We start from the raw sequence: 14,477 nt of genomic DNA on the forward strand, positions 1-14,477 counted from the left end.
TCGGGATGGGCGTGTTCGAAACCCTAGTGGTATATGGGCACGTTAAAGGAAACATGTCACGTAAACCATATTTGGCACCAACCATGTACAATTAATTATAAATTGAACCACCTAAAAAAAAAAAATATAAAAAATTAATTACTTAAAATATCTCCATAAAAGAACCCCAGATACGAGCTCTTAGCGGAAATTGCCGATCTTTAATGAGCAGGGCAATCACGAGGTCCGTGACGTCAGAGACGCGTCGCTTGATCTGACGCCTTACACTTAAAAGCATTAGTCCGTACCACTCATAAAGAATCTAAGACTTGCACAGCTTACCAAAACAATGAGTGTTCGTTCGCAAAACGTTTTGCCGTATCAATATGAGCTGTTAGTAAATGAAGAAAGACACACATTTACTTACAACAGTGATACTGAAGAAAAAATGGATAGCGAGTCGGAGGGTGGAGAAACTGATGGTGCCAGACCAGACCGGTCGACCAATTTACAGCCCGGAGCCCGAAAGTAACCCGGAGACAAAACCAAAACTCGGATGCTAATGCCGAGGTGTATACTGTTCATATTTAGCATAAAGATACACCTCGATATGATGTATTTAAATATGTAAAAAAAATATAAATGTAGGACAAAAAAAAATTGGGTTTTTTTTTTAGAAAATATCGCATTTTTTTTTATGTTCGGGCTGTACATAATGAAATCTGTATGCACAGTGTAAACAAACGCTCTAATTTACGACAAGGCGCTTCACTTTCATTAACCTGGCTTGTAAAACAACATAAATGACTTGAGAGTATAATCAACTTTTAAACTAAATATATTTCTATTTGCATCAATAGAACGAAATGGGGTTATAGTATTTTTCTCTCATAAAAAAAAGTAGCATATTATTAGGCCTATTGGTAGGGTGCGTTAGAGTAAAAACGACCACTCACGATACCCAAGTGATAATTTTCTTTTCTTTGGTACTACGTAATTGGTCAGTTTTGTAATTTTAGATGGGAAAGTCTACTTAATCAAGGGTTTTACAGCATTATTTACAGTAATGAAGCAGGGCGGCTGATAATGTCCATTAACATTGTACTATAGTCGCGACAGGTTACGCCACAATACCCTGTGATCTTTAAAAAACTGGCACGTATTTTGTGCGTATGTCTAGACCGTGGTAATCACTTACCTGGTCGATACCCTGCAATTTACACCTGCCAATCAGGAATCACATGTGCAGGCCACGGAAAGAAAGGACCAATTAACTAAAACAACACTCCGATTCTCAAGTCAGCCCGTGGATGAAACATAATAGTTATTTCGACACCGACAGTAGTGGTTTATTTTGTATTGAACTTCGTGTTGCTTTGGGGCTTCGGGCGATGAGGAACGTTTTTGTGACGTATTCCGCCCGAAGATTAAAAACATTATTTAAAATTATTATTGTTTTCTACACATTTTTTAAAAACATATTTAAATACATCGTACTGAGATGTATCCTCATGCCAAATCCCATGTTTGTATATGCCATATTTAATTACTTATTGACGTTTCCTTCTTCGGACGGCGAATACAGATTTTGTTATGTAGGCCTACAGCCCTAACATGAAAAATCTTTTTTTTCTCCAAAAAAAATAAATAAATAAAAAATTCTACATTTTTGTTTTAACATATATAAATACATCATGCTGAGGTGTATCTTTGTGCCAAATATGTACAATGTACACCTCGGCATTCGCAACAGAGTACTGTTTTTGTCTCCGGGTAACGTTCGGGCTCCGGGCTGTAAATAGGCTGACACCAAAGTACTATGCGGTGTTGGTGTCCAATCTTTTCTTTTGCGATAAAATACACGCGTCTTTCTTCGGATACAATCCTTTGGAAAACCATAAAAAGACAATCCCGATCGTTTAAACTGTTTATTTTTACACCCAAAGGCCGCGCAGTACGGCACTGTTGGACTGAAAAGATCGTAAGCCCCTTACTCCATATATAAACAGTTAACAACAATGGAAGAGTACAGCGGCTCTGACGTCACTTCCCTTTTTTTCCGAACGCTCACGAAGAAATATGCATAAATCGTACTTTGATACTGATTAGCGTAATTTCTTCATTTTAAGTTAACTACACGTATTTTATTGTTATAAAGTTATTTGTATATTATTTTTATATCATTTTTCTTTTAAAATGAGCTATAATATGGTCACGTGTCATGTTTCCTTTAAACTAGTTATCATCATCATCATCATCATCAAATCACTGGCATGATTTTGCAAGTAAGGTTTTGATTGGTCGAATGAAAGGTCACCTGCACATGAGCTCCAACGGGCTGCTGTTAGATCCACATGTAATAGTGGAGCTAATTTTAATTAGATTGAAAGAGTCTTCAGAAACTTGTAATATATATCATGTAGATCGACACGCACGCACGCAGACACGCATACAAACTCACTCGCGCACACATAAACACACACACATGAACTCATACCTACATACATACACGCGCACACATATACACAATGTTTACTAATACATACATACACACACAATGTTTACTAATACATACATACACAATGTTTACTAATACACACACACACACACACACACACACACACGCACACACACATTTTTATGGTTATATTGTCAGGTTTTCGTATTAGCATTATAACACATTTTAAAGTCCCGAAATAAAAACTGGCGAAAAAAGTCCTCCCCTCCCCCCCCCCACCCCCACTCCCACCCCGGCTCCTACGGGCCACACACATACACACACACACACACACACACACACACACATACAGACACAAACATACATACATAATACATACATACATACATACATACATACATACATACATACATACATACATCCTTTTTATGGATGCCTCAATAGCTCACAGCGCATCGTGGTTAATTTTGCAATTTGTGGGTGATTCGGTGCCACAGGTTCGAGTCCCAGCAACGGCATGGGACAATTTGTGAGGTTTGAAAGGATTTAATTATCCCCCGCGCCAGTGCGTTAATATATCTATGTATGTAACAGTCAACCTCGACATACATACGATATATAGATATTCATACATCAATACATATATAAGCACAGTGGAAACCTGCTGCCACAAAATACACTACTCCTACAGAAAAGCAACAAAGGCTATTTAATATGACATTTCTATACCATGGCCTTTGATGTACCATTTGTGGAATTATAGTTGTCGGAAAGCCAAAGCCCATCGACGACAACCCATGGGGGGGGGGGGGGGGGGGGGGGGGGGGGGGGGGGGGGTAGGATGGGGGCAGCAAGAAAGCATCATATTGTGTTTTGTCTCTAGGCTCTAGACACTGCCTCCAGCTGTGCACCAACTAATGACGTCACATAAACAAATGTCAATGCCAAATATTGATATGAAAGCAATGTTAACAACTACTAGTTAATTCTGAAACGCCGGCTAGGCTGACAAACATAACTATCTTTAGAACAACTGCACTCTAAGTTGACAGTAAAAACATGATTTAGATATTTTAAATGAGACATCCCTTTTTCTTGTAAGAAGATTGAAAGCAAAGTCCTACTTTATCATTGTAGCCTGGCTGCTTGATATAGGATTTTATTTTTAAATGTTAACATTATTGCCAACGGGAATTAGTTACGTGTGAGGCATCAAATATCAAGGACGCGTGAACCTTAAGGGGTTGTACAAATCATTACATAACACTAGTAGGACGGGAGGTAGCCCAGTGGGAAAAACGCTCGCTTGATGCGCGGTCGTTCTAGGATCGATCCCCGTCGGTGGGCCTATTGGGCTATTTCTCGCTCTAGCCAGTGCGCTACGACTAGTATATCAAAGGCCGTGGTATGTGCTATCCTGTCTGTGGGATGGTGCACATAAAAGAGCTCTTTCTACTCATGGAAAAATGTAGCGGGTTGTATCTCAATGATTGTGTCAAAATTACCATATGTTTGACATCCAATAGCCGATGATTAATAAATCAATGTGCTCTAGTGGTGTCGTTAAACAAAAAAAGAATTTTTTTTTGGTGCACTGGCTGGAACGAGAAATAACCCAGTGGGCCCACCGACGGGGATCGATTCCAAACAGACAGCGCATCAAGCGAGCGCTATGCCACTCGGCTACGTTCCGCCCCTCATCTGCACTAGAGAACAATTAATACATATAGTGAGAGAAATAAATATAGGAACACTTGGTGTTGTAGACCACAGTAAATTCCTTAGGAGCGTCGTAATAGCTGTATATAATACAAACATGTAACATAAATTGAACGTGTAACAAGGTTGACATTACGATATAAGCGAATGCCCCTCCATCAGTAAGGGTGCAAATCCTCAAATTCGGGCATAAATGATAGAGATATTCTTGCAAAGTGAGCTGGTCTGAAACCTTTTTACCATGTATATACTACTCAAAAGAATTTAAGGGTCAGACGATATTTTCGACATTATTTTCTGAATGTCAATTATATTAGCTAGACCATAATGTCACGCATGGTATTGTTCCATTTTGACGAAAGTGGGTCTAAGCAACCCATAAATGAATTAAAATCCACTGTCATTGACACTGTCCACTAGTTCTAATGGCGAAAACATGCACGTAAATTAGGGCGAAAGAGAAATGTCTGCTAAGTGCCCATAACTTGCTTTTTCACAAAGGGCTTCATTTGCACGCTTTGCATGTGTATTCCATGTTTCCAATGCTGAATTTCCGTATAATTGTAGCTTGCGTTCGTGTACGGTGCACACTCCAAATTCGACAATGGTACGACTTCAACTAACTATCGAAGATCGAGGAAGGGCTATTGCTTGGCTTCAGGATGGCAAAAGAAATGTTGCTCTGAGACTTGGTGTCAGTCAGAGTGTCGTTGGCCGACTGTGGCAACGGTACCAAGCAACGAATTCTGTTCGAAATCGTCCACGTTCGGAAAGACCCCGAAGCACTACAAATAGAGAGGACCGCTACATCACCAATATGGCTCTACGTCAACGCACAACCACTGCACGCCGATTACGTGACAATCTGCGGACTGCGACTGGAACTCGAGTGTCTGATCAAACCATACGCAATCGTCTGAGAGCCAATAATCTACGCTGCCGTCGCCAGGCTGTTCTACCACCACTCCTACCACGTCACAGAACGGCCAGACGTCACTGGTGCACGCTTCATCTGCGGTGGCAACGTGTTCTGTGGGATCGAGTGATGTTCACTGATGAGTTCAGGTTTAGTCTCCAGTTCAACGACGGTCGGGTTCGTGTCTACAGACGTCCTGGGGAGCGCTTCGCTGACGTTAACGTTAGACAACGTCACCGGTTCGGTGGTGGCAGCGTCATGGTGTGGGGCGGCATCTCTATCCACCACAGGACCCCCCTCTATGTGGTGGATGGCAATCTGAATGGAATCCGCTATCTGAATGAGATTATCCGGCCGTTGGTTCTCCCAGGCCTTCAGCAGATTGGCGGCGGGGCAATTCTGCAGGATGACAATGCCAGACCCCACCGCGCCAGGGTGGTAACGGACTTTCTCAGACAACAAGGTATCGCCAGGATGGATTGGCCAGCATATTCGCCTGACTTGGCCCCAATAGAGCACGCCTGGGACGAATTAGGCAGGAGAGTTCGGAATAACCATGCCCCTCCGGCCAACCTTCATGATCTGGGTCAACTTCTTATGGCAGAGTAGCAGGCCATTCCCCAAGAGTTCTTCAGACGTCTGATCAACAGCATGAGGCAACGATGTGTCGAGTGTATTCGCGCCAGGGGTGGATTCACACACTATTAAACGAATGTTCTAATGTGTAAAATCCATATTTGACAACCTTCAACTTTGACAGCATATCATGTGACTTTCTTGTATACAGTGACGTTTATTTGTGCTTTTTTGTAAATATGGAACAATAAATAAAAAAATTGGTGTAGTTTACATCATCAATCTAATACACTCTGAAACTTATTTGGTTATAAATTTTGACCCTTAAATTCTTTTGAGTAGTATATTTCTATCATTCTACCCATATTATCAGATATAATCCATGTAGAAATGTGTAGTGTTTGTTTTCAAACCTATGTAGCTGTTTGGGATTAGTTGTTAGTAACACGGTTGACTTCGTGACACTATAGATGAAACTAAATGTTTGTTTTCTTTAACGACTCCACTAGAGCACATTGAGTTATTAATCATCGGCTATTGGATGTCAAACATTTGGTAATTCTGACTAGAGAGAAAACCCGCTACTTGTTTTCAATAGTAGCACCATCCCACAAAAATAGCACACCACGACATTTGATATACCAGTCGTGGTGCACTGGCTGGAACAAAACAAGGACCACACAGATAGTGAGAGAGGAAACCCGCTGTCGCCACTTCATGTGCTACTCTTTTCGATTAACAACAAGGGATCTTTTATATGCACCATCCCACAGACAGGATAGCACATGTTTACGACATTTGATATGCCAGTCGTGGTACACTGGTTGGAACGAAAAATATCCCCATGGACCCACCGACAGGGATCGATCCTAGACCGACCGCGCATCAGGCAAGTGATTTCACCACTAAGCTGCTTTACGTCACGATACTATAGGTGAAGGCTTTGGTTGCAGTCACTTTCTCCTGTTAGTGAATGGGGTGATCCCGTATTTTATTCCATTTGTATAGATTGAGGATGGTGCTCGCTGTCAAAAAAAAATGGAAGAGGTTGGCACGTGTTCCACGATTTGGTTCTCAATAGTACTGTAGAACATGTGCATGTATAAATCAATTAAAACAAAAACAACCATCCGTCCTACCCTCTACCCCAACCCTCTGTTTGACCCCACCAATGTCCACCTCAAAGCAATAAAACACCACTCTGAAATAGTTAGAATGTACAATTCGGTCTTAACCTTAAAGAATACAGCCTTTGGACCACAAAAATGTCCCATTATCCTCTACCAAATCAGGCCCGTTGGAACGATATCTGGAATGGGGTAAGGGCACTTTAAAAAAAAAAAAAAGATAATGTAAGGGTTGGGGCCCCGAATCATTACCGTACATAGCAATTATGCACAGAATATACCATTGAGCAAGTAGACAAAGGGAAGAAAGAAAGCCGAAGTAGTTCCTCAAAACCAGCAACATTGTAAAACAAACAACTATGGTCTTTTTATATAAAAAATCAGGCTGGTCGTTTAAATATTTAGGGGCACAATCTTAGTGGTGGGTCACAGTTGCCTGTGGAGAGGAAGGAGGGGGGGGGGAGGGAGGACATAAGCCATAGTTTTTTTCTTTCTTTATATAGAATAGGACCAAGAAACGTCCTTGAGTGGGGTGGGGTGGGGTGGGTGGGCACAGGCCTAGGGCCTGCAAATTATGCTCGCTTTCCCAAATGGTAGTGAGGAGACCACATCCCAACCCCAACCCCCTCTTGTAAAGTCTGTATCGCTCCAGACAATCTGTGTTAATGACTGCACGAGACACTGGTTAAAACACATCGTCTCTCTGGGTCAGGCTATTGATTTTGTGACGCTGTTAACATGCACAAACCACAGCGCTATATATACCAGGTGAAACCACACAGCCTAGTGCCGGGAATCAGGGCTTGAATCGATACGCCAGGATCAAGACGCAGCACGCCCGGGCCGGTGCACGTAGGCCTTCTCGACGTTCGAGAACCCAGGAAGCCGTCGTCTGGACAACGTGACCCACGCCGTCCAACGCACGGGCGGCCTAGACGTGACAGATGACCCGTGGTCTTGTCAGCGACATCATCCAGGCACGGGTTCAAATAGTCTTATGGTCGGTTAACACTGTCTAAAACTGGTTAAAGACAGATAACCCGTGTCGTTGTTAGTGAAATCCAGGCACGGGTTCTGATCATCGGTTAACATGTGGCACGGATTACAACATTCAGGCATGGCTTTTAATGGTCGGTTAACACCTGTTTAACACAGGGTCATCATGGATAACACGTGGCATGGTTAGAGACAGCCAAGGCTGAAACGTTTAATACGTATCTAAAACTGGTTAATGATAGACAACCCGTGGCCTAGTTATGGACATAAAGCACGGGTTCAAATAGGCAAATGGTCGGTTAACACGTGTCTAACATTGGGTTATGACGGATATCACGTGTCTTTGTTAGTGACACGCTGGCATGGGTTTTAATGGTCGGTCAACATGTGTTTAACACAGGGTAATGATAGATAACAGGTGGCCGTGTTAACAATATGCAGGCATTGGTTCTAATGGTCGGTTAAAACCTGGCTAACACGGTTACGATAAATACTCCGTGGCATGGTTAGCGACACTGCTGCGACAGGCAGGCATCGATTATAATCGTCGGTTAACACGTGTCTAAATATTGGGTAATGATTGTTAACTCGTGGCGTTGTTAGCGATATCTAGGCACGGGTTCCAATGGCTGGTTAATACGTTTCTAACGCAGGATATCAATAGATAACACGTGACGTTTTAGTGACATTCAGACCTGGATTCTAATGGTCGATTAACACGCGTCTAACACAGGATAATGATGGATAACACGAGGCTTTGTTAGCGACATCCAGGAACGAGTTCTAATGGTCAGTTGACACGTGACAAAGGGGCGGGACGTATTCCAGTGGTAAAGCGCTCACCTAATGCGCAGTTGATCTAGGATCGATCCCCGTCGATAGACCCGTTGGGCCATTTCTCGTTCTAACCAGTGCACCATGACTGGTATATGAAAGACCCGTAGTGTGTGCTATACTGTCTGTTGGATGGTGCATATACAAAAAATGGGAACTATATGTCAGAATTACCATAAGTTTGACATCCAATAGCCGATGATTAATAAATCAATGTGCTCTAGTGGTGTCGTTAAACAAAACAAACTTTTACTTTTGGCTGCTAACGGACAATGGTGGCATGTGCCCTCTGAAGACTGTCAGATGTATATTAAAAAACGTTCACATCAAATAAACGATTGTTAATTAACAAATAACAATGTACTCTTAGTGATGTCATTGCACAAAAAAATAAATAATAAAAATGTGTAATTGCAACATTTGAACAAGACGTGCTGCTTGGATGGAAAGGAACCCACTAAATAATAAAACTATTAACACATTCAAATATATTTCTGCACAAAATGTGTAATTGTAACATTTGAACAAGACGTGCTGCGTGGATGGAAAGGAACCCACTAAATAATAAAACTATTAACACATTCAAATATATCTCTGCACAGTCCAGATGTCAATGAACAACAATTTGACAATACGCCCATGAATCACTATAAAAATTGTATCCATTTTGAACTCATCGTATTCATAACAAAACGTCACATAACTTAGACAGCCAAGGTGTCTCACGGGACAGCGTGCTTGAACCGTAACTGGATATGAGCACGTTAATTACATATGAAAATGAAAACAATCAGCTGCTCTGGTACTTTTTGATTAAATGATATATTTTGTTTTTAACTACGAATATATTTGACGTTTATGAAATCGTCACCAGCAGTAGCTTAAACATGCGTCAAACAATGATAAATACATGAAAATATAACGGGCGTTTTGTAACAAAAAGAAAATTCTGTACCATATTGCAATCATGAATAAAAACCACAGAAGAAGACTATTATTGATTTCAAAGCCAAGCTATCTAGCTTCGCTGTTAAATCAATTATTCATCGTGTATTATCTAATAAAACTTCATGAATACAGACGAATACCAGTTGGCAATATGTCTGTCTGCCGTTACGTGTTCATGTTATAATCAAACCACGAGTCCTAATACTGAGCGAAGTCTGAAGCGATGGAAGGAAAGAAATGTTTTATTTAACGACGCACACAACACATTTTATTTACAGTTATATGGCGTCGGAAATACGGTTAAGGACCACACGGATATTGAGAGAGGAAACCCGCTGCCGCCAATTCATGGGCTACTCTTTTTTTATTAGCAGCAAGGGATCTTTTATATGCACCATCCCACAAAGAGGATAGTACATACCACGGCCTTTCTTATACACTTAAATCGAATACCTGGGTTTTTTACGTATGCATGGAAACAGGACCAAGCCTGAAGCCCAGCAGAGAACATGTTGTTGTTTTGTGTTGTTGGGTTTTTTAAAATCTAAAAAGATTAAAGTATAGTTAATTTAATTTATTTTAAAGATTACTTGATTATGTAGTCCGAGGTTTGCTCTGTCTTGTTTCATTGCATTCCAGGATATGAACCTTTCGGTACAAACTTAGATGGATAGTTTAGTAAAACGGACTGGCACAAGGAACAACGTATGTTCCAACGACCTACGGAATATTGCCTCGTTTCTGAAATAGACCATGTCTGGAAATGAAAAACGGATTTAAAAAAAAACCTATATTTTGGATTTGTTAGATGATTATTAATGATTAACAATATATGAAATCGGATGGAATGGGTTTCTTTTCACACATTCAAAGATACCAGATATAGAATATAAATTAAATATAAAATTAGCGATATCCGTAGGGTGTAGCCTTCTGGACGCGACAGTTGTACTAGTGACTAGCATTTACATGTATCATGGATTACGACAGTTTTGCTTACTACTAGATTGTAACTAAATAATATACTACATAAATGAGCGTTAGATACTGTTTATATTACAATGAGATATCTAGAGAGCCAACCTGAGTTCGATACGTTTCTAAACAAAATAATGTAGGCTAAGACAAATTGTATCTAACGGACATTAGTGTAAAATGTGTTTTTTCTAATTTCTTACATATCCTCAAAACGAGATTGAAAAGAAATTTAAAGGTCTGTGTGTTTGCAGTTAACTTACAAGTCAGAGAGCAATCATTTTCTGTTTAACTTATACATCAAAGAGCAATCAATTTTGATCGTGATTATTTCATTGCATGACATGGCTGTGGCAAAGGGGTCTCACCTAGGACCAACCAATCGTGTGTCTTTAATTCGATAACAGTAATATATGTGTATTTACCATGTGATACAAATAACCAATGATGTTCGTACCAACCGGTATGTAAGAAAAGATTAGCTAACTTTATATATTTGTTCTAATTAATGGCCATGAAACCATCATTAAATTACATACCAAAATCTTAATATAAAGCGAAACATGACGATTATCAAGGTCAGCTGTCCACGCTCCCTTAAAATAAAATATTAAAAATATAAAATTTAAAAATGTACTCACTCTGGGTACGTCTTCATCTCCTTGAGTTTGCCTTGCAGGAGTGCGCATGTCCGGAGGTCAGACGTATCCACCGCCCGCCTGCGAGCCACCCGGATAATCGGCCCTTCCCCTTCCTCTGACACCTGCTCCAGGTGGCCAATCAGGGAGGGGTAGGGAGTCGACCCGGAAACGATGGACGCTCGTCGCCGCTGGGACACATGTCTGCTCCCTGTGGCCCCGATCATGTTGTGGGCCTTGTAGTGGAGCCCGGGGGCGACTGCAAAATACAAACAACATTTTGTTAGCATCTAATAAACGGATTAATACTGTTCTATATATTGTAAAACGCATGTAAAAGATCGCTTGCTGCTTTTCTCGATGAGGCAGTAGAACTCTCTCTCCCTCTCTCCCTCCCTCCCTCCCTCCCTACTATGTCCCTCCGTCCCTCCCTCCCTTAAAATCAACAAAGGTTTACATTTAGAAGTTCCATAACCCACTTCATCCATGACCATGGAACACTTATGAAACCGCTCCTACATAAGCACGACGTATTGTTCTTCAATGTAAATTTTACTGAATATTTCTTTATTAAATTTCGTTTTATACCTATACTAATATAAAATAAAATTAAATGCTTCATTATTTTCTAACACATAGATATACATTTGTATTTCAAAAGTGGAGCATGTGCAAACTAAACACTTCCTTCTAAACACATTGTTATAGCAATGAATAAAAGTTTTGAAAACACTGTAGAATTCCATGCAATTTCATTTTGATCTCCCTAACGAGTTTGTTTTTAAATAATGACGAATTAAAATTAAAGCTGGCAGGGGTAGCGCCATGGGGGACATTTTGCTCTCCAACTCTAAAACTAAAGTATTCCCCTCCCGTTGAAAGTCAAATTAATATGCTGTTTCCCTCTCTCCCCCAGTCACTTCCGATGCCTATAATTGTAAGTTAGGTTTATGGGTAAATGTTTTACTAGAACTTCAAGCGGGTTTATAAGCCAAGGGAAATAACCCAGTGCTCTAAGATTTGTCAGAGTAGACTCCCTGGAAATGTTCGTGTTTTCAAAACTCAATTCCACTATATTGTCAGGCGCACATCCAGGGGAGTTCGCTGGGTATGAGTTTGACCCGTACCCCCCTTTCGAAAGTTAGGGTAGTTTTAGGGATAGGGTTAGGGTTAGTCTTTAGAGCCTTTGATATAGAGGGCTACGGGTCGAACACTTTCCGTTCGCCGAGATGTGAATCCGTTCTCAAAATTTCGAAATGCTTCGAAAAATCCAATGTGTAGAAAATAAGTACAGGTACAATGATTTTATTTGTGTTTAGTGGGGTACATGTAGGCTAATAGTTGACGAGCTATTTTGGGGAGAGTAAATGCATGTTAGAGTGCTTTTGCATATTCCAGGTGCCGTTTATAAACGTTGCACCCCTCCCTGCATTCCGTTGTAAACGTTGCACCCACACTCTGGAAACATCCTGCATCCGCTCCTTACTGTAATGTGAGAGTATAAGTATCCATGGTATGTGGTCAGGTGGGACAGAAAAAGTAAGACCCGGGGCCATGGAAATGTAGTCCGAGTACTCTGTCGTTCGAGAGCTAGATGAACATTTGTACGGTTATGGTCGCTCATTAGTTCGCCTAGCCGAGTACTCTGACTGTAACAGAGCTAGACGGACAGTTTTTAACAACTGTCCAAATGTCCGTCTAGCTCTCTTAAGCCCCGGTCACACTGTCAAGGCCCAGGACGCCGGGTTAGCCACGGTTACGACCCGGCATTATTCATGACAATCCGTTGTGGTCCGTAGCTGTCCATATTAAATCCATGATCAATCGTAGTAGTACTTGTATGTCCGTGAAAATTTTGAACATGTCCAAAAATTCATCACGGATCGAACAACCGTAGTACATCCTTAATGACCCGTAGAAGAACGTAATAATCCGTTCTAATCCGTAATAAACCGTACTTAACCGTACTTAAACCGTACTTAAACCGTACTTAATCGTAGTAATTCCCGGCCTCAAATTTCGGTCACACTTTCAAGGATCAGGACGCCAGGTTTGCCACGGATACGATCCGTCATCATTCGTGACAATCCGTTGCGGTCCATACTAAACTGTACCGATCCTTAACGATCAACTAACCCATATCCTTAATAATTCTTGGTTTATCCGTCGAAAACCGTAGTTACACCGTGGTGCATCCGTAGGGTACCGTGAATAGACCACTATCCAGTGTCATCCGTGAGGTTTTCATCCGTCGTGGATCCGGCCAGACGATCCTTGACAGTGTGACCGGAGCTTAACAGTCTAAGTTCGCCGAGACCCAGGGTACAAATTTTCACCACCGATGGTGTAGTTTTTCTATCCCACATGGCATCTTATGATGAATTCTTTTCTTTTTTTCTCATCCAGTCAGTAAATAAACTATTATTTATAGGGGCAGATCTAGTAAGTATTTTGCTGGGGTGGGATGATGGGTGTGGTGGAGAGACTAACGGGAAACGGGCACCCTCATGTTTGTAATTTAACAGTACAAATTAACAAGATAACTGTTATAATACAGGTTGGGATTTAGCTCAGTCGGTTGAGTGCTCGCCAGAAGTGATTGCGTCGCAGGATCGAACCACCTCAGTGGATCCATTGAACTGATTGGTTTTTTCTCTCGTTCCAACTAGTGCACCACAACTGGTCAAAGGCCATGGTATGTGTTGTCATGTCTGTGGGGAAGTTTCTTCCGATAACTACGTGTCAGAATTACCAAATGTTTGACATCCAGTTGCCGATGATTAATAAATCAATGTGCTCTAGTGGTGTCGTTAAACAAAATAAACTTTAACTTTGTAACTACGGAGTTTAGCATTTAAAATGGCTGACACTAGTTCTCTACGAACACTTCATTTCTGTTTGACATGACGTGTATTTTGATTTATCACAAATATTAGGGGCATGAGTTCGACCCGTACCCCCCTTTCAATGGTTAGGGTTAGTCTTTAGAGCCTTTGATATAGACGGGTACGGGTCGAACTCTTTCCCTATTAATATGCCAACTTTATTGATTAATTGTTCTAACAGCTCAGGATTGTGTTAGGGAGGGGTACGCTGCCTCTGGACGTGAAGATTCACGAAACCTTCTGTTGACCCAACCCCACCCCAACCACCACCATCACCACCCACCCAGGCAGCCCTTCATGACAGCTCGATCCTATGTCTATGGCATTTATAGGCTACTGATCGCTATCGTTTTCATATAGAATAGTCTCAACTACCAGTTTCTTGGCATTATATTATTATTATTATTATTATTATTATTTGACGGG

At 41.1% G+C, this 14,477-nt stretch overlaps 1 protein-coding gene across 1 annotated transcript in view; it reads right to left on the minus strand.

Moving 5' to 3' along the window:
- Positions 1-14,477, minus strand: part of LOC121383490 (voltage-dependent calcium channel type A subunit alpha-1-like) — a 176,526-nt gene that overhangs the window by 67,621 nt on the left and 94,428 nt on the right. The window contains exon 2 of the mRNA XM_041513563.1: positions 11,170-11,425. Within this exon, the coding sequence (XP_041369497.1) occupies positions 11,170-11,425 (256 nt within the window). The remainder of the gene's footprint in view (positions 1-11,169; positions 11,426-14,477) is intronic.

This window comes from Gigantopelta aegis, chromosome 10, assembly GCF_016097555.1.
Source record: "Gigantopelta aegis isolate Gae_Host chromosome 10, Gae_host_genome, whole genome shotgun sequence".
NCBI lineage: Eukaryota > Metazoa > Mollusca > Gastropoda > Neomphalida > Peltospiridae > Gigantopelta > Gigantopelta aegis.